Source organism: Anser anser (assembly GCF_964211835.1).
Source record: "Anser anser genome assembly, chromosome: 1".
NCBI lineage: Eukaryota > Metazoa > Chordata > Aves > Anseriformes > Anatidae > Anser > Anser anser.
The window spans coordinates 15,369,672-15,396,375 of NC_139720.1; the positions used below are offsets into that span (position 1 = coordinate 15,369,672).

At 42.3% G+C, this 26,704-nt stretch overlaps 1 protein-coding gene across 1 annotated transcript in view; it reads right to left on the bottom strand.

Moving 5' to 3' along the window:
- Positions 1-26,704, bottom strand: part of COG5 (component of oligomeric golgi complex 5) — a 186,695-nt gene that overhangs the window by 2,495 nt on the left and 157,496 nt on the right. Inside the window, exons 15-21 of the mRNA XM_083851215.1 lie at positions 22,748-22,858; positions 21,301-21,363; positions 20,376-20,479; positions 18,674-18,911; positions 10,269-10,345; positions 9,650-9,776; positions 8,992-9,071 (exon numbers count right to left, since the gene is read on the bottom strand). Coding sequence (XP_083707341.1) covers positions 8,992-9,071; positions 9,650-9,776; positions 10,269-10,345; positions 18,674-18,911; positions 20,376-20,479; positions 21,301-21,363; positions 22,748-22,858 — 800 coding nt within the window. The remainder of the gene's footprint in view (positions 1-8,991; positions 9,072-9,649; positions 9,777-10,268; positions 10,346-18,673; positions 18,912-20,375; positions 20,480-21,300; positions 21,364-22,747; positions 22,859-26,704) is intronic.

A 26,704-nucleotide genomic window follows, 5' to 3' on the forward strand; every position in this document is an offset into this window, starting at 1 on the left:
TGCAACAGTGAACTTGGGGAGGTTGCTTCTAGAACTTGTCCGTATTATGGTCCATGGTGCTATTTACAGCAAGATTGTGACACTTAGGAAAAAACACAACAGACTATTTCAAGTGGGGACTGCCAACTCCTGGGGCACACCTAGCCCACTTCTGTTTGGTAATGGCTCATACAGAGCTCGTGCAGTAGCCCATCGCAGACCTTTCTGGGTCTTGGGTTTGTCGTCTGTGTGCTGGAGGTGCAGGACACGCCAGCAAGGCTGCCCTGCCCGTGATGGGGCACTGGGTTTGGGTAACGCAGCAGGAATGTGCCCAGGCCACCAGGGGCAGGCGGCTGCTTGTCGGGCACATCAGGGTCAGGTGAACAGGGCCGAGGGAGGTGGCACCAAGAGAACCGCAGCGGTGCGCCTCTGAGTAAGCGTCAGCGGCTGTAACGTTGCGGGCAGGGCCAAGGGGGCCACGGCTCCATCTTGCCACTGCTGCTCCACCAGACAAGCCCGCAGTGAGATCACGCAGAATTGCCGAAATTGTTAAGGGGACCTAAGGGAACATTGCAAACCCGTGCGCAGCTGTGGCAAGTGAAGTTGATGGGAAGCAAGCAGGCCCTCAATTAGGTAAGGCTAAGGAAAGGAGGCATTCAAAACTGACTCGGCCCCTTCCTCTCACCATAGGGGTCGGGGGTAAGGTGGGTGATGTGGGACAAGAGAGTCCCACATCCCTGTACGAGCCTACTGCAATGGCAAGTTACACGAGCTCGGCAAACCCAGCAAACAGAGAAGTTGGTAGGACGAAGTGGGGGGTCATAACACACTTTGTTGCCTCTGAGTGACAGCATCACTAAAGCAGCAAGGCCTCTGAACTGCCTGAGTGAAAATTAAAAATCACCCGCGTCAGAGCTTTGCTGGAAATCTTCAGCAAAGTTGAGTCAAGTGGGCTACGTTCCTGAGGCCAAGAGCCTGTACTCAGTCTGGGGGAGAGACGAGTCCGAGCTTTGGGGTCTGAGAAGCCGGTGGGCGCGACGAGAGCCTGGCCCTGCGGGCTGATCCCGGGGTGCCCCCACGTCAGCACCATGGACTTGGGACCCGCACAGCCACAGGGTGCACGCAAGCGGCTCACAAATGCACACATTTGCAGCCGAAGTGCCTGGCCTGTCACACTACGGGAGTCTGACACACAGGGAGAGCCAAGTGTTCAAATGCGCGTGCAAGGAGCCTGGGGCCTGGCCTATCTGCTGCTGAGCACAGGCTGGGAAGGCAGCGGTGCGGCACGAGGCGCTGCCCCCACCCGCCGCAGCCCCGTCAGATGGAGCCGCTGGGCTGCAGGTCCCCTGTGCTGAAGCCCAGCGCTCATTGTCCAAGACCAAGGTGAAGGAACAGGAGGATGGGTGGGATTACTGGAGAGAGTTGAGAGGTTTCAGAAGGCTGCAGTTGACTGAGTGAAGAAACAGGCCCTGCTGCTGGCCTGGATGCACTTGAGAGCTCCTCACCTGTACTAGCAGTTTACTAGTGAGTTACCACTGCGTGGTCCACACCCAGTACCAACACACTCTGAACAGCTGCTTTGCATTTTTTTTGCACATAACACACACCAAGAACGAAGTTATTCCCCTTCACTATTGGAAAGGCAGGGAAAGAACATTTTCTCTAGCCAAAATAAAGCGTTCTGCCCTCGGTCAGCTCCCTGAAAGCTTTCAGCCTGCTCTTCCTGCTGGTCTCCTGGAGCATCACAGGGTCTACAGGGACAGCAGCAACAACTGCAGAACCGCTAGCTGCAGCCCACGAGTGCTCCACGTGCAGCTCGCCTCGCTCCCAGCAAGGGCCATCAGCCAGAGAGACCGCAGAGCTCAGCCACATCCTCAGGTAAGCTTTAAATCCCAAGAGAAGCCGGGACTAGGGGGAAGGGACAGCAGGCTAAGTGCTTTTTAGATCAAGGGGCCTCTGGTGGCTCTGAGGGGCGCAGGCAGGGCATGTGAGGAGCAGGCTGAACAGCAAGCGGGAGGCGCAGGCAGGGAAGGCTCAAGGATCCTATCATGATGAAGGGAGATGCTTCAGAAGAGTCAGACGTGTAATCACAGTTCTGCTCAGGTCAGCAGTAATCATTCAACACGTTAGATTTTAGTTACTTTCTACAAAGAATAGCCCCCCTATACTTAAGTTGAGAAATTTCTGTGGCAATTTTCTTACTGTAGCTGTCAGCTATTCATCTTGCAGATCTTCCTCCCCTCCCACTCACCAGTGCCCCTGTCTTTGCCTCTATACACTCCCCAAAGTTTGTTGGTCACAAATAGTTTTGAAGTCATCGAAAGCTGCAAATAGGGAAAAAAAAACAAACAACAACAACAACAATAACAAAAACATATTGACCTGCTTAACTTAGAAAGCTCTGACACCTCTTGGTGAAGTTGTGGGATGGCATCACTGTCCAGATGGTAACACTGCTGCCCCTTTCTGACTTTGATCATCTCCTTGCTCAAAAAAAAACCAAAACAACAACAACAAAAAAAACCTTGAAAAAGATGACAGAGATAACCAGATACTTCAGATGAAAGGGAGAAGCAGCTCTACCCTACAAGCAGTGCCCAAAACCACTCACTGTCAGCCCTTGATAATCCTTAGCCAGACTGTTGTTCCCATCAGATCAAACAGGAGGGGACGAGATTTAGGCTACCCCAAGTGCCAAACACCAGTACGAGCCTTGCCGTCACCCCCTCCAGCAGCTTTGGCCTTTTTTCTCTTTCCTGTCTCAAAAGAATCTGATTTACCTGGCAGAATGAACGGCAGCATTGGCAGGTGCTGTCACTTCAGACCTCAAAAAGCGGCTAAAGGAACTGTTTGTGAACTGTTTCTGGAGGTTGGTCAGGCTCAGAGCTGCCCAGTCCGTTCTCCTTCCCCAGCACACAAAGAGCTGACAGACGCCGATCTTCGTCAGCTCTTGTTGGGCTTTCTCTTTTACTGGGGCTTTGCTGCCTTGTTTCAGAGACAAAGTCAAACTTCAGCAGTATCACCAGCCCAGGAACATCTTAACTAATTCTTTTCCACCCAGAAGACAAACAGTAATTACCAATCCATCAACACTACAACATAAATTCTCAGGCATTTTCCTAAAACATACCTTGTACAGGTCTACATTGAATAATGAAAACAAAAGCCTTCTCAGTACTCTGAGACTACACGCGTTCACTATTTTCCCATGTCCCGTGTTTGCATCTCCAACAGAAGTATTTAAATGCTCTAGAGCAGTTAAAGTGCAATTCAGAACTAGGAACTGGGTGGAACTCTAAAACAGAAGCTGAGTTCTTCTCAGAGTTTTGTTAATGGCCCAATCCAAGACAAAGGCATGGTGAGCACCAACTTTTCACCAAATTTAACATTTATGTCAGGCTTCCTTGACTCGTCAGCCTTCAACTTTTGAAGGTTACCTTGCACGTGCCACATCTCCCCTTGGTGGGGATTGCACTGCAACCCTGTGGTGAACAACGCATGGGAACTGCAGTGCCAAAGGGATTCACAAGTCAAGGAGAAACACCTACAGCCCAGCAGAGGACATGGGGACCTCCAGAGCAAAACGGGCCTGGGGAACTACCTGCTTCACGTGTCCATGGAGGCAGAGCAGCAGTCTGCCTCCCACACGGTGTACGACAGCAGCCAGAGCCAGGGTGAGAGGATGAAAAGCTGCTGCAGCTGCTGTGACCTGGAGCTCCCATTCCCTACGTGGTGACCACGGAACAACTCCTGATCAGCCAGCCATCGAGCCCTCAGCAGCTCAGGAAACTCCTCAGCATCACTGCCCATGGCAAGGACACGATGGCGATGTGGCAGGAAGCCTATCCCTCCCTTTCGGGACAGGACCCCTGGTAAGGAAAGGTACGGGCAGTAAAATGGCAGAAATTATGAATCCTGGGAGAAGGGGTATTCAACGTCCAGGGAGTAACAGGGAGGTAGCTTTAGAAGTGCGAGGGAAAAGGAGCTGGGAGAGGTAACAGCACACATGGTCACCAAGTAGACGTGATTTCACAAGTACGTTTTGGATGGGAATTTAGTTTCTCTGAAGACAGCTACCTAATCTAGTAATCTTGAGAGGGGTTTCAGGACTACGACACACAGAAACACAGACACTGCAGGAAGATGCTTAGGGCAAAGCACCGTGTTGGCTGCAACACGGCCAAACTGCAGCTCAGGCTGGCTGAGGTGGAAAGCCTTCAGCAATATGCTTCGCTGAAGCCGCTGAGATGCCTACATGGCTGTCTTGTTTCGGAGATAAACGTGTTTAACAGCAACGTTAACGCCTGAAATGCATATTTCATATGCTATTTTTGCACACTTCACTGGTCCTAGATCAAACAAGCTTTTGTAAACTATGCTGGCAGCACAGCATCCAATTCAGATGCACCATTTTACCATTTAAAATATCTGTATTACAAAAGATAGACTTGCTCCTGTAGAGGACACTGTAAAAACGCTTGTGCATAAGTAATGACGGGAAATAAACAGCATCATGGGTGAAAACGGTATCACCGAGTCTGCAGCACAGAAGAGATCGCAGCTGTTTTCACGGAAAAAGATGGAATTTATAGTTATATTACCGATGTTTAAGAAGATGGAAGAAACCCTGTTTATGTAATACACAAAACATACTCTTGAAGGGATTAGACTAAATAATGCCCTAAATTCAGCATCTTCCAGTCTAATAAAGGACATAAAACCTGTTCGGCAATCTGTTTCTATTTTAAACGACAAGCTATGGTATACATTACAAACGCTGTTTGTAGAAGGGAGCTATGGAAAGAGGCTTGGTGGGCTGTTCTGCATATATTAATGCTTCATTAAAAATGCCATAAGAAGTAAGGAAAAAAAAAATCTAAGTTTAAGATACCCTCCCACATACGGAAAAGGATTTTAAAGCACTTATTAAATTACTTCACTTGCTTGAGCAAAAACATGAGCTTTCTTGGAAATCAGGACAAGCTGATTATATAAGACCCAGATAGTTCTTTTTTAAAATGTTATTTCAACGCATGGAGATTTACATCTACAGCAAAAAGGGGGAGAAAAAAAAAACGTATGATTTGGGCTGTGGCTCTTAAAGGGATCTTAATGCATATCATTTGGAATTACTCTAATTAATTAGCTAATTTTATACGGCATTGTGAATACCGGTGCTGCCCTCCTGGGCTCTGCTTCAGTCGACTGGAGCCTGACGGCAGCTGCGAGCTGAGGCAGGGCCCTTCTCTTTGCTCGGTGCTGCTGCAGGGCGCCGTAGACCCAGGTCCCAGTCAGTGGGGCAGACTTTTCCTTAGCGTGCTGTTAAAATCCTGTTTGCTCTGCAGAGTTAAGTTGAAGGGGAAAGTGGAAGATGTGCTGCGTGAGAGCACACCTGTCTGACACCACGTCCATTTAATCGGGCACTACACGAGTTACTGGAAAACCAAACAGTAAAATCTGACAGCACCACCTATAGCGCAACGGCGACATCGCTGTTTGTTGAAAATTCCCTAACGAAGAGCTTGGTGGAACTGTGATTTTTGTTTAATGACCAAAAATAACTGACTGGGAGCACTTTTATGGACAGGCAGGTGCTGGCCGGGGACGTGGGTGGGCGCACCCCTTTGCAGGCGGCGAGCAAAGCCACACGAAGCGGCTGCCCCTTGCTCGCTGCACGTCGATGGGAGCAGAAATGCAGCCTGGTGCTGACGTTTGCAACAAAACCATCGTGGCCCTATACCTAGCAGGGCTGAAGCCAGCTTCCAGGAGCTTATTTCAGGGTGGTCCCCAACCCTACCCCCTGGCAGGTCAGTAGTCAGAGCTGCTCGGGATATCAGCTCCTTGTGAAATGAACTCTGCTGTTCACTGCAATGGGAAGAGGTGAGCTGGAAGAAGAATTTACCATGAACTGTCCTTCAGGCTGGCTCAAGCGCTGCCACGTGTAACAGAAATGTTTCTCTTGCGGGAGATGGGCTGAGTTAAACAGGGAAAGAAGGGAAAGAAGAAAGCAAAAGAAAGTGCCCTGACTGCTTGCAGAAGTGCTCCTTTCAACACCGTCCCAGGCTCTGGGACGACGCCCGCAGCACGGCCATCTCACCTGGCCGTCAGTGCCCACAGGGCAGCCGTCTGCCCGAGAGGGCTCCTGTGTTCCTGCCTGCTCCCCCTCCATTGAGCAGAGAAAATGGAGCTTCCAGGACACAACGCAGCTGACCTATTTTAGGTGCCTACTTCGGGAGGAGATGAATCAGCCCCGGCAGTGCCCAGTTCTCTGCTGGCTATAAAGGGAGGCGAGCTAATACATCCCTGGCCAGGTAATTCCCACCCTTCATGCCGAACACAAGCAGACAGAAATGCACAAAAATGCTCAGAATGCTCCTAATTCACAGCATTAACACCGTGCTGCATAGCAGGCATTTAAGATCTGCCAAGCAGAAGGAAAACTGCAATTAGCTTTAATATTAAGCTGTAAAGATTCTGATAACACGTGAATTAATATCTGAGAAGCGGGCCCCCAGAGTAATTGCACAGTTGTTATAAACTGAAGCTGCAGAAAATTCCCATTTGTGAGGCTGCACCAAACGTAAGGATAATTTCTTGAAGCAGTGCAGTGATCTGAGAGCCCAAAGCAGACGAGGTCCAAGGCTGAACAACCGCAGTTGGCAAAGGCTTGAAGAGGGTGAGTGATAAAAATACTAGAGAGATCAGCAAGATGCCTGCAGTTCAACTTAAGTTCACATGAGGCACAAAGTACAGAATAGCTCAGAAATCTTCTGATGTAATATTAAGGAAAATATAGAGAGTGTGAGTGAAACAGATGGTCGCACAAGCGGCTGGTTAGCTTGCCTGCCTCGCGGACGGGTAAGCAGCCTACTTAGAAGTGACTAAGAGGCATGACAAGAGATGACAAAAAGGTGAGCGCGCACAGCCAGGCACACAGAAGTTACCGGCCCCTGCACTGCAGACCCGTGCCCCGTGCCCACCGCACTCAAGCAGTCGGCCAGCTGGCCCCCGCTGATCTGCCTGGTCCTGGACGTACGGGAGATCCTGGAAACACCGCCTGCAGGGAGAGAGCTGCTCAACAAATCCAGGGACGTTCATTCATGCAGCTCAGCAAAGAGGCAGGAGGTACAGCATCCCATGGCATGTCAGGAATAGGGAAGAGCCCCTGGAGAGCCAGCAGAGGCATTTGGGAAGGGCAGGTCTTCAAAGCTGCCTGCTCCATGCCCTGGGAGCGAGGATATCCAAGCAGTGTCCAAACCCTCCATGGCACAAAGCAAGAAGACCACAGTCCCACCATAAAATGCTCAAGTGAGAACCTTGCAGCAGCCTGCTCTTGGGATTAAAGAGTGTAAGTATTTTTACAGAGGCATCTCATGCAAAATGAGTAAGGAATTCTGAACTAAAAAGCCTAAGTTTTCCGACTACACTAGTTGGTCTAATGGAAGATGCTCTCTCTGCCTAAAAGCCTTCTTCCAGGTGTATTAATACCCCCATGGTCAGAGCAATTTATCAGTGTCTGAACATGACCACCAGCAAGCCCGTTAACTGAATCAGTCTGAGTGAAGTTTAATTGCGAGCAAAGACAATCGTGTTGTAGTTTAAGGATGGCAATCTCAAATTTGTATAAAGGGATTGAAAAGACCTAAATCCCATCAGGTCTCATACGATCTTCATTCCTGGCTTTCTCTAATGTATCTGAAATCATCAGCTTTGCCAGCACTATCAGGACAGAGATTACAATAAAAATATTAATACCTGTTACATATATAGCTCTATCAGCACTATACCTATTATCCATTCCCTGTAATGAAAGATGCCATAGCTTGAGATTCAAGAAACCTATAATTTTGTAATCAAATTAAACTAATGACATGCAAGATTTTCAAAAAATACTCTTCTAATACACATGTGAAGAGACACAGTTTGTATTTTAATATTCCAGAAATAAATCCCACTAACATCTACTGGTGATCAACTAGCATTTCTGTAATTGGCCCAAGCATCGTACTGGGCTGTATCATGCTATCTGCTTCAAGAACTATAAGTCATAGATATATAAATATTTATAGCAGACTCCTTTTGGTTGTGTGCTTTGAAAACGTAGACAGATAATAGTCTATTTTCTCAAATACAACAACTGCTGGCTGGAACTTAAGAGTCATTTTTTACAATCTCAGCAAAAGCTGACCACAACCATGCACAGAAGTGCAAGGACAGAGCTGATCAAGCCCGGTACAGCTCTGTGTGACAACCTCTCCTGCGCCACTCAAGTGTGTAACACCTCGGCTGGGTTGGGACACGAAGGTGGCTGGAAAAATTTGGCCATTAGGAGCCAAATGATCATCCAAGCCTTGAATCCAGAGGATCCTTGTGCTCGCTCCGTAATGTTCATAGAGCACTGATGTTCCCTCTAATTTATTTTAAAAATCAGTTTGTCTTGAAAAACAAAACTCTCCACAACTTCACCTAACATTTTAAGACACAAAATAGTATTTACCTATAAAGTTTTCTACCCTAGTAAGATTTTAATAAATCTGACATGATTATCACTTCCTAAAGATCCCCAGCTGGTTGCTGAAGAATAATATTACAGGGGTTACAAACAAGGCTCTTGCATTTTAAAATTCCTAGCTATATTTTCATTGCTAAAGCTTTAAATGCCTCTCTTTCTTGACACAGAAGACAGGATGGCTGCAGCCTTGATTTCTCAATAGCTGAGAGAGGCTGTTTTGCTAAAATACAGTGTTAACTTGGACCATCATTGTGTGTGGCATCCCTCTTTTGGAAGAGGATTATGTGCTCATTCCAAAGGCACTGGAGGATTTGGGTATGGGACAGGAAGGTGTTCTTATTCTCCCATTTTGCAACTCGTCCCGTGAGTGGGGAGAGGATAACAGTATTTATGATGTCACCGACCGCACTCTTCTCTACTTTTCAAGACAAGCCCTGGTGTCCAGATAAGCTATTGCTCAATTGTCATAAAAGTACAGAAGAAAGAAACATGATTTTTACCGTATGAGTGCAAGCCTGTCCTTTTCAGATGGATGATCATCAAGCCACTGGGAGTAGCGGGCAATGGACCACTCAGCCCTCTGATACAGGGAAACACAAATACCAGTTACACAAAAATGCAGACAAGGACATACACGCAACAATTCCAGAAACAAAGAAGAAATAAGTGAAGGCAATAAGAGGCACGCTTAACACTGCAGTGATGCAGAATCAGTTAAGAAGTCAGAGACAATTTAACAGAAACAGCCCAATATGTTATTTTGGGAGCTCAGCGATGATCTCCTACATCAGCTGTTTGCCTGGTTCTGACAGTGGTTTGCATCTAGATTTCCTACATCCGACTGCAATTTGCAGTCTGGGATAAGACCTCAATTTTCTTCTACGAGCTAACTGACTATTAAAGAATTGAGAGCCCATTCAAAATCAGGTTATCATTTTCATACTGTTAATCAAAATATGAAATCAATGACCATAACACCTTTGCCACAATAAAAACAAAAGCCATCAAGCCATACAAAACATGAGCTTGAATATTTTTTTTAACTAAAATAACTAGGGTAAACAATAACATTTGTTACTTAGGACATCTACTAAGCAGTAACATTAGTTACTAACTCCTTAGGACATCTGCTAAGCAAAGACAGGTTGATCTTACTACCTGGAAGGGTGATTTTAACTCCGGTGGTGCTCTTGTAAATAAGAACTGAAGAATAATGCTGAATGGAATAACCTCTCCCAGAGCTGGGCTATTAGCAATATGCTCACTGGTCTGGAACAGCAGTGGTCTGGAAAAATGCAACAATATACTTGTGAAAGGAAGAAAAAGCTTATCTTATGCATTAGAATAATAACCTATACAGTGGCAATATTGTGTTAGGATAGAATCACCTCTTTTTTCCACTAGTCTGCTTCTCAGGTTTTCAACAAAGGTTCGGTTTGTGAAAATGTAGAAAGTTGTGTATTTTAATTAAACAACAAAGGACTGTAAATTTTGTATTTCAGTGAGAGCATGTAAGGTAACTACAGAACTCACTGTCATAAAGCAGCAGCACTGAAAGCAACACAAAACGTTACCATTTGGCCATCATTTGCATGACAAAGACTTTTAAATCATAGTTACACGCTGCTTAAAATTTAGAATAACTTTAACATATTTCTACTTCGCTTATGGGTGTTGCCAAAAAAGCTCTCAGTTCAGTCAGAACTATCAAAAGCTAATAAATCAGTTTTGAAATACAGTTTGGTCATATAACCAGTTGTTAGCTGATGCAACTCACCTGAACGACCTCAGCTGCCTGTACGATTTTCCCAGGTCAGAGACTCGCCGACACAGCGGTGCTACTGCTAACTCCATCTATAAAAACAAACATTTTAATTTGAGTTAGATTGTCCCCAAATCTAAAATTCAGCGTTCAAGTAGTCTGCCTTTAAATAATAACCCAGACTTGCAGACCAAGACATCAGTTCCTTGCTGGTGGCTGCTTTTGAGACAAGAAGCTGTTCTTTCATACTGCACTGCCCAAGCCAGGACTTCTGCTCATTTTTGGCAACACGGTAAGCGCCCCACGGCAAACAACAGCTATTCTCCCTGGATGAGAACAGGATGGGCTCTCGTGAGCTTCCTGCAACTGAAGCTTTGTTGGCCTGAGCAGGTTCATTTTGCCAGCGATGAGTTTCCAGATAAAGCACTTATGTCAAGGTCCCACACAGCGTGAGCTCAGAATGGGAAGAGAGCAAATCGAGGCAGGTTCCTGCAAACCATTACAAAAGCAGTAGGAGCGCACACGTATTTCAGCTGGGCACCCTTTCCTTTGGCGAAGGATGAGATTAAAGTAGTTCATTCTTGAATCCTCGGCCCCAAATTCAAGAGCACAAAACCCACGTGGACTGGCAGGCAGCTGGGACCTATTGCCACAGGGTCATACAGAATCAGATAAAAGCATCTATAAGAGCATTATTTTCTTGCTCAACTGTCTGCTCCCTGTTCAGTCTCCAAGTTACAGAATCCATCTTTAAAAACAAGCAATTTTAAACTCTTTCTGTTCTTTAAGCACTAAGGAGTTCACCTGCCTTTTCGAACAAGAGCCAGACTCCGCTCGGTTTTTATGGCATTCACGTGAGACTCAATTCCTGTCACAGAAATCTACACTACCAGTGAAGACACAGAAGTGAGAAAGAATAATTTCACCTCCAGATCCCCAGCTGAACCCTTCGGTACCATTACATGGCAAAAATTCAGTCAACATGCACAACAATCCAAACAACACCATTCAAAAAAAAAAAACCAACAAAACTTTGGCAAAGTCATTTTATCCAGACGCGGATTAAGTCTTCATTTTTTGTGTTCCTGAAGTGTCAGTCGACAGAGGGATGCAAATTCTGTTCTTGGTGTAGATTTTTTAAAATCCCCACTTTGGAAGACTATTCAGACTGATTTCCACAAAACGCACAATTAAGATTTTTCAAAGGATTAGAGCTAAAATAAGTAACCAGATAAAAACCACCATACAGTCAGTTTCCCATTTAAGTAACATCACTGAAGTAGTGTTAAAGCACTTGCAGTAATACAGTATTTAGGATGAAGCCTTTAATACTGTTATTCTTTCCAACTGCAGCCTTTTCTCAGACAGAGCAAGCGATGTGGAGTGCACAATCACAAGACAGGCAGCTTCTCCCTGGGATTTCTGCAGGGAGGTGCCCCAGCTCCTAAATAGTGATGAAGCTCAGCCCAAGCTCAGCACAAGCTCAGGGTTGTTTCCCCAGGTCTCCTGGGACACTTCTGAGCACCCATGGGAGCCAAGAGGCCAGCCTGCTGCACAGGATCAGGAGCAAGTGGCCAAAAAGAGGAGCTTATTAAACAGGATTTGCTGCATCATCATACAAGACCCCAGCAGACCCTGACAAACAAATGGGAGCTCTGATTTCTTCAGAGCTTCTTTTCGGGCATCAGAAATGGCCAGGGGCAGCTGGAAGTAACTGGTATCCTGCAGGAGCCGGCGTCCCTGTGCTGGTGGGAGCCGTGGGCTTGTAGCTGCGAAGAACTTGGGAGAAGGTAATTCTTGTAGGTGCCTTAGAGAATTTGATAATAGGCAACAAAATGCCGTTCTGACTCGGGGAAACAGAGAAGCATGGATCAAACTGCACCCAGGAGGAGAAAGAGATCCCAGCACAGCACAACATAATTCTGCTTAATAAGTTTTAAATGATCGTTTCTCTCCTGAAACATAACATGATGTAATGAGACGTAAGTGAAACCTTCTACAGCTTAACCAGTTCCTTATTAAAACAAATTTCAATGATTTCTCTTAGACTTATTTAGTGGTTTACATAAATCAACATTTTTAGTCTTAAACACTAAAGAATAAAATTTCCTTCAGAAAATTCTGTTACTTCATCTTCAACCTTTATTCACGGTAGGGAATTATTAGTATTGCTAGAGCTAGATAAATTTAATGGCAGCAGATGGTTGATTCGTGAAGTACTAGTTGCCAAAGGAAAAAAAAAATGTTTTTAAGCTTTGCAGCATACTATACCATCTCAAATTGACTCACGGAGAGTGGGAATGAGTGAAAACTGATGTGGTAAAAATGAACATAAACCACAGAAACTCTTTTTTTTTTTTAATTTACAATGTTAGTCTGCTACGTGTTATAACCCAATCCCTCCAATAAAAACTGTACCTCACATAACAACAAAGATTGTGGTTTTCACTTGTATTTTAGCTATTTGTCTGGATCCAATGATATAATGAGATGCCGCAGCTTCTTTCTGCTGCTGCAGTCCTTTCTTCAGGCCCTCTGTAGAGGTTTTGTGCCTCCACTGAGCACCAAACTGGATGGCACCGCTGGCTCAGGAGGCTCCGGAACAGCTGCTGGTTTTAAGGTGCTGCAGTTGGGCAGAAGACAGAGCACACGTCACTGCGTGCTTTTGCCACCTGTCATCACCTGAAGCTGCATCAAGTGTTGACTCACGCAATGAGGTTCTGCTGTAACAGCTTTTGTTGTGAGATGTAACTACAGCTTCCAAAGCATTTCGGTGAGCTTTTCCAGGTCAAGTGCTGCTTTTGGCTGTCTGCGAGCCAGTATTTGTACCGTGGTGTGTGCGAGGCCTTCAATGCATCCACATTCAATGGGCGTTACATATGTAACGATGAGTAGCATTTTTTGTTTCTTTTCCAAATTTCTCTCCCAAAATTACATATTTGAAAATTGGTACGTCTAGGTTAAATTCAGTAAGAAATCAGGTGTCCAAGGAATAACGTGCAACCACAACTAACGTGAGATGATCGTTATCACAGGACCTCAGGACCTGTTGGAGGAGAGGCAATAAGAAGTGCGTGTGCACATGGAAAAGGGAGAGCTAGAATGGAAGAAGGCCTAACGACTGCCTCATTCCCGCTAACTTTGTTCCAAACCCATTGCTCTTCCATGATTTATTCATGTTATTTTGTTATGCTTCACAGAACAGAATGACAGACTCTCGCCCAACTTCTATATAAAACGTATTCCTCTTCTCAGTGATTCCTGCTCTCTAGGCCTAAAAAGGCTATGTTATCTTTTCTTCTCGTATGACCCTGTCATAGCCCATGGCTAGTTGGTCAATTATCTGTTGAACTATTCACTGGCTAGCCATATTGTAAAAACAAATCCATCACATGGCTGGCTTCTCTAATCGGATTATGTTCAGCAACCCAAGGGTGAAGTTAATACGTAGTCCAGATACAGATAATGCATATAGATTGAAGGGTGCTTTGAAAAACTCCACAGTGAAGTTATTGTTTTGTGCCTATTGTGGTATTTTCAAGATCTCTCGTTACCAAAAAGCTGTTTTTTCAGTTGGAAAATCTTAGCATTAAATTTTTAGCAATTATATTTCCTCCTGGCCAAGATGAATTCCAAGTTTTTAAATGTTAACTCAGAATGCTTTTTTTCTAGCCATTCAGCAGGAGAGAATGCTTTAACAAGCGAGGGAGCAGAAGAGTGAATTATTGTATGAAAGAAGCTGGCCTTGAAGGGATGTGGAATTCGATTTCTCCACCATGCAGCAATTCCAAAACGGTTGATGTTTAAGTAAATCCTTCAGCTGCAATACCTCCAAAATATTGCACATAAGAAAATAGTTTCCTCCTTCTGGCGGGATAGTTGGCACTAAACATTAAGTACATTTTATCTTTAGTAGCTTTTGCCCTTGTGACTACGACTGTGATTACGACTTCCTGCTTCCCTTACTCCTCTGTAAGAATCTAAAAAGGAGAGTATTTTATGAAAAAATGATAAAAAACATTTTTAGTTGTATTAGCATGCTTGATCAAAGGGGCAAATCTATTTACATTAAAAAAAAATAATGCAAGATTACTATTCTTGCTTTTTTAATGCATATTAAATCAAGAAAATAGATTCTGACCATAAGCTAACCAGCAGATAGGAACACTATTTCTATGATAGAATTTAGTGCAGTCAACTTCTACAGTAAAAGCATTTTTCTAGGAAAATTCAGTAACGCCAAAACATTTTGCAATATATTGACAAAAACTTAAAGAGTTGGTGGCAGTGTTAACTACGCCCCATCAAAACAGTTCGACCACAGTACTGAAAAACGACCAAAAAAACCCTCAAGTCACACCTAGATAAGAAATATATGAAGCTATATACAGAATGGTATTAACTCAAGCGGGACCAATAAAAATATTTTCAGCCACTCGACAACGGCTGAAAATAATCAGTCATGACATGACATGGGGCTTGTGGCAGAGGCAGTGGCTCCAGCTTTCCATGTCACTCCAAACACAGTACACCAACCTGTGCCATGGATGGTACAAGATGGGAAATCACATCATGCTTTCACACATGAAGCCTAAGGACGACTTAGTCTTTGCAACAACTGGACTAGTTGATTTCAATGTAGTTGTAATTTGTATTTATTATTAATAAATAGTTATTTTCCTATATCGGTTTACAAACTGTATGTAGGAGACCACTAATTTTCATGCCAAATATTACTGTAGAATCCCCATTTCTTCTACATAAAAGTCTCAGTTTACTGTGTTTATATTTCTTCACTGGCTGCACTGTCCAGAAATTCTACCAGGCTTTAAGAAGGCCTGAACCACAAGCCACAAATCCCAGAGCATTCCTCAGTGTAAGTGCTGTAGCAACTCTGAATACCAAACAAGCTAAAAGGTCCTCTGGAGAAGAACTGGTACTCCCCAGAAACAGAAATAAAAAACCATCAGGGCTTGCTTGCTTGCCTGCAGGAGAACATTTTTTCCAGTCTGAGTAGAACTGAATTTGAAAGTGAAATTTAGTATTACATACATGAATACTGAATCGTGATCATCTTAAAAATACAAAAACAAATGAAAACAACCTGATCCAGGAATTTATAGGACTGAACTGAAAAGTAATCTTGTCCAATTGCCTGTATAAAAGCTGAGAGCATGAATTCAACCTATGCACTGGAAGTATTTCAAACAATGAGAGTCCCAAGAAACAGCACAGTATGTGATAATAAGCTTGCAGCATTGCAGACATTTTCTAGGGTTTAAAAAGCTTCTGTGTTCCTGTAAGCACTGATCTTCATGAAATCCTGATATTCTGGCATATTTCATGCCTACCGTACCTATTTTACAGCTGCCAAACTAGCACACAACTGGTCTTACTGCTGGAATATCTGTAATGCCTAAGATAGCAAAATGCAATACTGAGGCTGTGCAAACAGGATCAGACAGAGGGTGCGGGTTCAACAGAATTACAGCAATAATTCCCAACTGTGTAAGCAGCTGAGCCTTACTCAAGAAAATTGGATCTGTTACGCACTTCACCGGACCCAGCTCTGAATGAAGAGAGCTTGAAGCCTCTGCTTTCCCTCTTCTGTGTATAGATACCTGTTGTTTTGAGGCAACTTAACAGTAAAACGAGCTGGTAGTGCAAAAAATGTCACATCTGACTCTCAGCCAAAGTCATTCTGCTAAGTAAGAGGCCTGTATCTCTAAGTGACCTGGAAGAAATGTGGTGAGAACATTTAATAAGATGCCCCAAATCTGATGCAATCCAAAATTATTTGACTTGCAACATAAATGTTTATAATAGCACTTCAAGTTGACCAAAGCTGGATAGATCTGCCCAAGTCTTCTGCTTGCAAGTAACCCCAGAACACCAAAAAAGGTTTTTAAATCTCAAAAGACAGTTTTAAGCCTGCTAATGTAACCCTTTTTGAGTACAGAAAATTCAAGATGACTCTACAAGGCAGAGTACAAGCAGAAGCGTTTTATAAACAAACCTCCTCCTACACACACAGTGTCTTTCCAGGCAGGTTCTTTCCTTCAGCTCTGGCGTTTGTCCAGCAACACAGTGCCTTTCTGGGCCTGAAAGTACTCTGCACGCAGCATTTAGGGCTGCTTGGGAAAGCTGTCCTTCCCATCAAGTCAGAAACCCAGCTGAATTCCTGCTCCCTGCTCTCCCCAGCCCAGGACAGCAGCAAGCTCCCCTGCCCTTCAGAGGAATCCAGCCATCTCCTCAACAAAGGCAAGTGCCACGCCAACAACAGCATGGAAACGAACTGACTCCCGTGCTGGATTGCAGCCAAATTCAGGCTGAGCACACAGAAAACGTGCCTAGGACAAAGCTACACCCTCTCCACCAGGGCGACCTGGCAGCTGGCACTGGTTTACATGTTCTCCAAAACCCGTGGATTTTGGGGAGGAATAGACACACCCCAGAAAATATGGATATAAGGCAGCCTTCAAATACAAAATACTTAGTCTGTTTTCTGTTATCCTGAGTGATCCCAGGCCATTCTGGACTCTAAAAAATCCCTCTGCAGCCTGGGATGCCCCAGGGAGCTCTATGCAGAGATACCTGAAGGTGCTGAGTGAGTGGACCCAGCCAGTTCTTGTGTAATGCCACTTTTAAATAAACCAAACATATTATGCCATGTGAAGATGAGACGAACACAAGGAAGACCCCAGAAGCAGCAACTGTCAAAGGCAGGAGACAAGAATGAATTCAGAACCTTTTTTTTTTTTTTCCTTCCTCAATACAAAAGAAAAATGAAAAATTTATCTTCATTCAGCTGTCCACTCAGGAGTTACACTCAGCAAGGTGGGGAAGAACATGCAATCCCCCTACACTCAAATGAAAACATACCTTCATTTCTTACTTAAAAGGCAACCTGTGTCAGAACGAGAAAAATATGTGTTTAAAAAGATAAACGAGTGATATTTTTAGTATTATAATAATAGGTGCTTAGATCAGATGCTCTGAACTGTAGAATTAGATAAGGATATTTCCCAAATTTATACGACTTACTTTAGCACTGCAGCATAAATTACAAAAATTATTTATATTCCTTCCAGAGGAGGAGTCAAGTGTCCTTTTTTTCTATTTTATGCCATTGTCTTCAAAATAGCGAAGGGAATGGAGCCTTCCCACTGAAATCAATCGAACACTTCCCTTTAAATTCTTTGGTTAAAGGCTGGTCTGCTGCTTTTGAGTAATGAATACAAAAACTTTATTCAAGAGTAATCAGTAGAAGCCTATTGCATGGTTTAGTCCACTGTTAAAAAATGACAGTTGTGTAAGAGCCTGAAAGCTGAAAGAGCTGGAGTTGATCCTTTCGATACCCATACCCAAAAAAAATGCCCCACATGGAATTGCCCTGATACCTTGATTTGGTTATGACGGCTGAAGTCCCTATCTGGAACATGAAAAGAAGGGCTGGTTTTCACGTATGGAGTTTTTTTTAACCCCTAAGGGCTGACAGTGTCAGACAACCTGATCTGTATGTATGTCCTGACAAAGATTTTTCTTCTTGCCTTTTTTCAGGGCACTTAAAGGCAAAAGATACAAAGCAGCCACAACCAGTAAAGAAGGTAGTAATTCCTCCCCTCCCTGCCTTCCTCTTCTACCTCAGTCACCTACTAGCCAAAAGCAGCACTCAATATGCAGACAACTGGTGCCTAATTCCCTTTTCCGCTTGGATAGCCTGTATCCTTCAGGCCAATCTAGTAGATGCCTGTGTTCTTTGGCAAGTTAATCACATGGTGTTACTATTGACAAATTAAATTTGAATATAGCAGATAACACGGAGAAGCAGTGGATATTAATCTAGTGATTTGTTTTGTGTTTTAGCTCACTATAAAGATACGGGTAAATCTGAGAGACAGGTGAGTCAGGTCATGAAGAGAATCCCACAGGAAAACTGCCCTTCTATTAATGCAAGGGCAATTCTTCCACGGGATATTAATATTTCTTTAGCTTGTCTCTTACTCTGCAAGGCAGGTGAGCTAGTGATTAACCACTGCTGGCACCATGATATATAAAGCAATTAAGAAAACGACACTCTATTCCATTACAAGAGAGAGAAAGAATGAAGTGAATGAACGGTGGCAAATGATGGATGTACCGAAGAGGTCAGACAAGATGGATAATATTTCAAGACGTAGCTGAATTTAAATGAAACAGTCACTTGATGGGGAGCTGTCACACCTCCTTGAATGTGCTTTGCGGTGACAACTACTTGGATGCATTTCTCTGGAATCAGTATCTCTGAGAAAATGTTTAGAACTGGAATGCACCAATCTCCACAGGTGCCTGTTTATACTTTGCTGGGGGTAAAAGTATCGATACCTTTCAGAGAACACAGTGAAGCAACAATAAAAAGCAGAAGCTGGTATTAGGGGTACCTGTGCGAAATCCGCTGCAAGCCGCATCTTCCCACCTTCACCAAGGGGCCTTATTAAACTGGCATTGCGAATGAAAAGTTCAATTGCTCTTTGAGCCATGGCTTCAGTGTTATCAAAGACAAAGTCAAAACACTCAAAATGTCTGAAGTAGTCACTCATTACTCTTGCTATAAAACCCTGTAGTTCTTTCATGTAGAGAGAACAAGGGACATCTGGTTTTCCTGAGCTGGATAATGATCTGCCAAAAAAGAAGAAAAAAGGAAAAAGAAATGGAAGCAGTTAAATTCATCTTTAAAACACAACCAAAAACTACTGAATTCTTTTTCATTTTTTTCCCTACTCCATGAAGCCATGGCATGAATTATAGAGTATCATTTAGGCTCTGAATAGAGTGTGTAGCTCTTTCTGAAACCGTGGTGAAAAAATCTCTCTTATCAGCCATTCCCATCCTAGCAAGATAAAGGAAATCACCCCACTCCCACCTAACTTGCAGAGCCCCTGCTACTTTGGAGCCTAAAGCTCAAATGCAGCACTAAATTTAAACATCCCAGCTGTTGATATAAAACTCTAATAATGGATCAGAAAATACATGTCATAGGGTCACTAGTTTAGCTTATCCCAAACCTGTTCTCTGCATAGAATTAGTTTCATAGATTGCTCCAAACCAAGGATTATAAAGTCAATCTAATTACCACAGAAGCAGCACAGAAGCTAGAAAACCCAGAAATAAACACCTTTGTCTTTCTTTGAATCACAGGCAGGCAACCAAGCTCTTCCAAACTCAGGAACCTGAGCATACAGGCTATCTAACAAAACTCAGCCTTTGGATGGAATCAGTTTATCTACTCTGACAGATACCTTGCTAGTGGCAGCAAAAGAAAGATGGAGAGGGTAAAATACTGTTTTAAGAAAAAAAAAAAGTCAAAAGGAAAATGAAAAACTGCTCTGAAAATATACCTTTTTTTTCAGTGAATTTCCAAGACAGAAAAAAGAAGATTGATGGCTATTGACCAAATCTTCTGTGTCTGCAGGACATCTCATGATATCAGAAATATCAGAACAGAGATAACCAAAACAATGCTCAAGGAGAAAGCCTCCAATATAGCTAGGACTTTAGATGTTTGCAGATAAAGAATACTAGGAATAGTAATCTAAAATTTTACAGAAAAGTAGCGTAGTATACTAAGTCTGAGGTTACAATAAAAAAAATAAAAATAAAAATAAATTTGAACCATTTCACATTTAGCAGTAAGTTAGAAACATTTCTGTGTAATTTTGAATCAGATTATATGCTTTATTTTGAGAAATAGGAACACTGACAATTCTGAGAATTGCCCACAAGAAAAAAAAAAAGAAAAAAACATTTTGAAAGCAGAAGATTTTTTTTTTTTAAATACAAAAAATGGCCCCTGCTTGGTTTTCTTTTCATTTTAAAAGGAATTTTACTCATCAGATACAAAAAAAAAAAAAAGGAGGAAGACATATGTTGCCTGATTAATTTGTTTCAATAGCTATAATTCTGCTTTCTGTGTTAATTGACCATAATGTATCACCTACCTTCCCCTCAATAATCATGGGCTCTTGCTCCAAGGACACTGTGGCAGTAACAATTTATTATGCATATGGCAATAATAATTTATTTTGCATATGCAGGATGTCTTACTAAGGCAATAGTAAATTAAAAAAAAAAACTGGTATTTACCCAGAAAAATCTTCCTGGTGCATAGTGATGATAATAGCTTCTACTGAATCTCCTACAGAGTTCAGTAACGGTTGAACAGCACTACCCATTAGATCATGGACTGTCTAAAACAGAAAAAGGCAGAAATAAGGAACAGAAACTACAAGCAGTTGCATTCTGACACCTCAAAAATACCTTGACAAACAGTTCATACCAACAGCATCTTTTTTACTACTCGGTATTAGAAACTGCTAAGCAGAAGGACAAAACCCTAAGATAACATTGAACTTCAATTGATCTAACCAGTAAAGTACATAAATAAGGCTGTTTACTACTTCTGTGTACGTAAAGCCTTTCTTTCAAGAATGTGCAGAACAATCTAGCATTCCTGGTTTGCAGACAGACATGTTCTGGTGCACACAGTTCATTCAGCCATTCACTCCCCTGAGACAGGCAAGCTGCCCTTCATTCCTCTGCACACAACCGCTCCCAGATTAGCGCACAGCAGGATGGATGTGGAGAGCTGTCACCCACAGCACCCAGAGCATAGCCTGGCTCTCCACACCACCCTGCAGAAAAGCACCAGATAGCATAAAGATCACAGGGTGGTTTGTGTGTGTGTGTCAGGGGGTGGTGATAAAGGATTCAGTTACTGCTGTGTGAGTGCTGCAGAGAAAGATATTTATTTTCACAGTCTGATGGCAACTGGGTTCCGACCATTATGAGAATATTCTTAAATACAAACATTACTCAAGCTGTGACTTGGCACATGCAACACTTATGTAGCTGCAGATAAGACAAAATAAAAATTACAGAATATTTGTCTAGCTTTGGCTAACACACATTCATACAAAATAATACCTGGAAAAAAAGCATCCATCTAAAGTGTAACCAAAAAAAAAGCAAACCTCAACCCTCTCCCTGCAGCATCTGGACATTCAATTACCTTTAAGGCAGCTGTAATTGTTTGCTCAGCAGCTGCTGGGAATGAGCTCTGATTGGCAATGACCTACAAATGTTAAAGGAATTGTTAACAGTCAACATTCAACAAATGATTAGAATCTACAACTTTTAATTTCATTTAAAAACACAGAGTTATTCTTAGTAATGAGTGGAATACACATGTACAGATAACTATCAAATGTGTTTCATACAGACAGAATTCTTAATGCACCAGTATCAGTCCTTTGCTCTCCTATTTCCTATGGACTCTGTTGCTACCTTGGCAAATAAATTATTTAAGAGATTTCAACTGAAATTTAGCTGAAGGGTTATTATAATCAGAATAAATTTAACTGGTATATTCTCCTACTGCTTAGTATAGAATTTATGGAGAACTATACAAGCAGGTCTACTGCAAATATCTGAAAAAATGGTTGTGTTCTTTCTCATTTCTATGACTTGTGATACTAGATGTTAAGTAGCTGCTTATGTACAGCTACAGTAACATTAGAACTAATATATTAGAGGAATATTCTATCAATTTCCTTACAGTTATGAACATGCTATATAATAGTATTTTTAAGCCAGATAAGTACTGAACTCAGGCTGAATCATATCAGATCTCCCTCCAACACTAAGGCACATGAGGTTCATTACTAAATACATCAGAGAAAGCAGACTTAAAAGTTGATTTACCATCTGTTTGCAAAATCCAAGCAAATTTTGTAGGCTTTTTGGCCTTTTTTAACATTCTTTAAACATATCCCCAGTCAGAAGTTCTCATGATCTTGTTTCTAATCAGACTAGGATTTAAACATAATTAATTACAACCACCACTATATCTGTTTGTATTAATTTATAGAGACTGTGTAGCCATTGATATCACTGAGTCAGTAAACTGGAATTGTTCATAACTGAGTACTCAAAACACTTCTATGCCAGACTTTGGTCACAGGAACAACACACACAGATACTTGTGAGGTACTACTTTTCTTGATTTCACCCTTTTCTTCCCCTTTTCAATTGGGCCACAATTGTGGGAAAGCATTGGGGTTTTCCTAGGAAGATAAGCTTAGGCTGGGCCAGATGCAGATAAGAGCTATCAGGCTTACCAAGACTAAGACAGAGCTTTTGTGATAAGAAAAAACCAGAAAGAGTTCAACTGTTTAGGCTCTTATAGTAATGACTGTGAGATGTGACTACCGCCTATAAAAGACATCTTGCACTCCTTTTTTTTTTTTTTTTTTAACATTGACACCTTATCACAAAGCAGTGCTTACAAGGGCCAACCAAGTCTCAAAAAGCTGCACAAATGCACAGAAAGATGCAGTGCTTAATCCAAAATTTGACAGTAGTTGTCAGAGTTCTCATCAGCTAGTAGGATGACATGCATGCAATACAGCAAAGAAGTTAACATTAAGGAAAGAAGAGAAACATCAAAGGAAGCCCACCTTCAGAACTGATTGGTGTAGTTTGTATAGTGAATTAACTACAGCCACGTTCCTCCTCTGTCCCTCTGTGAGAGGTCCAATCACCTGGCTGGCATCTCCTTGAGTAGACAGCTGCAGTGATAACAAAAATTATTAAAACAATATTAACATCAACTCTAAACAGTGCATCACCTCTAAATTGTAGTTAGCTAAACTTAGGTCATGGCAGAAAACTTTAGCTCATCCTTCAGAACCGATGTTCTTCCATTTAACTTGTCGTGATTCGTGTGATTTCCATCTCCATGTAACGCAAACTGAAACAAAAGGAACAAGAAGCAAAAAAGATAGCTGTCTCAGCTTACAAAACCCACAGCACTCAGAGCCAGGTGTCTTGGAGGTACCCAGTCCCTGCACATCTTCAACGTTATCATCTAAGAATCAACTGAAGTCACCTATCAGAGGATGCCGTATAACCTACCAGCAGCAGAACTCAAAATGGTGGGTCAGCTTTCAGTCCTTACTTCTGATAACCATTCAAGCATCTCCCTAAAAACTCTTTATTCTTCAAGTAGGTGGCTTACAACTTTGTACCTATTTGTGGCTTGTAAGCAAACAGGAAAATAGAACTGCAAGAACCAAAACTGCTACTCCTCCCATTAAAAAGAGTTTTCTGCATGAAACTTCCAGCAAAAACCAGAAAATTAATTCTTCATATTTAAACTCCACACAGTGTGTGTTTTTTTATTACCACAGAAATCAAAGTTCCAGGATGACACATAAATAGCAATTAACTACAGAACAGTTCTCTAAGGATACTGCAGCATATGTTTGTAATTTAAAATAAAATAAATTGTAATTGGGAAACAAATGGAAATTTTCTTGTGGACAGAAAGCTAAAAAAAATACAAAGAATTGACAAAAGGCTATGTGAATTCTAGAAGTATGTCTAAATATTACAGCAAGAATAGCTATTAATAGAAAGCTTTACTGCGATATAATTATCTCACTAGCTATCTGTATTTCAGGATACAAAATTATCCTCCAGGAAACTCCTGAAGATGCCTACATCTGAAAGTCTCCCAGTAAAAATATATTTGACTCATTGAACAAGTCATCAAGAGACCTTTATGAAGTGTGTCTTTAAACAGTTGTAGTTCCTGTGGAAAGCTCCTAAACTAAATATGCAGTAAAAAAATATGTTCAAGAAAAGGAACAAATGTAAAATGAAGATTTCTAAGGTAAGTGAAACAACAAATGTTTACTAGAGAAAGACTATTCCTGCACTTCCCATAGCTTCCACTCAGCATAAACACAGACATCAAGCAAGCAAGTTATCTAGGATTTGCCAGCATTGCTAATAATGTTTTAGACAAGTTCTTGCAAGCACACACGAACACAAATTTATTCACAGCACTACAGTGACAGTATCAGTTCATTCCCATTTCTTCAAATTTAGGGCTTATTTCAGAATAAACAGGTTTCTGAGGCCTTTGCAGAGGCAGAAGTCTTTTCCAACATACCTTTAATTGTTTGACATTAGGATGCATCTTTAGACTAGCTGATAAATAAATCATCTCAGCAACTCCCTGCCTGCTTGATGAGGACAGCCATGTAAGCTACGTACAATCCTGTTTGCTGCCTAGTATTGCAATTTGACAGACCTGGCTGGTTTTAAGAATTCTGCTTCTCACACTTATGGCTTCACAGATTAATAACTAAAGAGTCATGCAGAGAAACACAACACCCTCTCCATCCAGCTGCCCACCCTCACCCAGTAACCTTTTTTCACACCTTTTTTAAGCACTGTATAGACTATTCAACTCAACTGTGGTGTTTTGGTTTTTTTTCTACATTTACAGCTATTACACACAAAAGACACTATTAAGACAGACAATTCTGCATCCTAGTCACCTAAGTTTCAGTTCCTCAGAGTCTGTTACAAAGGTCTTACGATTTCTTTTTCTTAGTCATTATGAAATCATTAGACTGTGTCACTTTAGCTGGTAAAAACAGCTTAACTGGTAAATAAAAACAGTAACAAGTACAAACACAAGCCTTCTGCAGAACAAGCAACTCTTGCAGTAAGCAATAGAGCACAATAGATTCACAGGCAAAATCTAAAAATGCCTTAAAAAAAACAAACAACCTTTCTAAAATTATTTACAATATTAAATTCTCTTCAACTTAATCCGTTTGAACTTTGACAGCTAGATGTGTTGCTCCCTTGTGTATTTTAAAGTAAGATCGCTGGTCTAAAACAACAAGGCTTGGAATACTCATCTCCTGTAACTAGCAGTAGGAACTGGGCAGCTCCAGGCTCACCGAGATGGCTTCTCATGAAGGTGGGCCACGGAAATGGCTCCCCGCCATGTACAGCGTAAGTCTCAGGTGGTCATTCCTTTCTCTTGCTGTAACCTCAACGATTTATGTGATCTTGCTTTGAGGAAAAAAGGTTTTGCACTGAGGCAACAGTTCATGTACATATACTTCACCACTGGCACATATTTGCCAGGATTTCAGGTAGTTTATCATTATTTCACTATCCCAGCGATTCAGACTGAATTCTTGACACCTCAAATATCCATTGAACAATCTGTATCCAGGTAGGAAAATGTCATTGTCCCCTCCCAGTTCCAACAAACCATGCTTATGGCCCATTTACTTTAGACACAAATCATCTCTCAATTTATTTTCCATCATACCTGGTTTTATCAATGAATCATAGTCATCGTTTTCTTTATATAGCAAGTACTTTCGAAGTTCTGTGCTGCACATAAGTTTATAGACTTAAGCACACTGGTAATGTAATTGTTACTCTCTTGTATGACTGCTGGAAATTGCACTGTGTAAATAGGTTAAGTCAAATAAGTATGAATAAGCCACATCCACTCAGCTGTAAGATACAGTCCCTTTAGAAGAGGGCAGTAGAGATAAAATCTGATGCCTTCGTAATCAGTTTCATTTATCCAGAATTGCAGAAGGCCAAAAGGGTGAATTTATGCTAAACAGAAATTGGGAGAACAGAAGCGGTGACTTCATCCCGGTTCAGAATCTATTTTGGGAAGGGAACAGCTAAAAGACAAAGCTTAGCTAAAGTACCAGATCCCATCTCCAGGGAACCATCAGTTACCCTGGGAGTTAGCTGGGGTTGAGCCTGATAGTTGAGAAAACAAAGAAAAAGAAACCAAGCTGAAGCCAGACCTAAATGAGCAGTAACAACAAGGACTGTAAGTGTCCCACTTGTCTGTATCCATCTTTAAACATAGCAATTGTTTTCTTATGCTCACTTCAGTTGAGTAGACTGTTCTCACTTTCACCTCAAACACTGTTTCCCATTTACAACTCTTCAAAGCACAGGCACCCCCTACCCCAGCAAGTGGCAATTGTAAAACAGGTGACACATCAGTACTGGCTCCCTTTGCTAACATGAGATGCTAGTGAGGGAGAGAAGTCTCCCACTAGCAAACACCAGCCAGGGCTTTTGCATAATGCATCACCAGGGCTGTGTCTTGCGGTACCCTCAGGAATGTGAAAATGAGCTGCTGTTCCACTGGGCATTTCAAGAAAATTCCAAGGGCAGCTGCTAGACTAAAATGAGAATGAAACACTGGAGGAATTGCCTTTCTGACACTCTCGAAGGTAGGAGGTTGAAATTTGCTCCATCTAGCAGCTGAAAGGAGGAGGCTGGAAGACTTTTTAAATCCAATTCAACAGGATCTGAAGACTAAAAATTTGGGTGTTTATTCATGAGAGGCAGATTTGGCTATATTTTAGAGAGATGAGTTTAAAGAAACTCATCAAGACACTTTGCAAGAGAAAGGTGTTAACCATTTGAGTAGAGTAAGGACTCAACCCCAACAGTGAAAGCCATAAACTTAGCACCAGACTGAACAAGGGAGGGAGTTTCTGTAGTCAGCACCACCTTGTGTCCTAGAAGCTACAGCAGAACAACACAGACCCACAACACTTAATTATTTA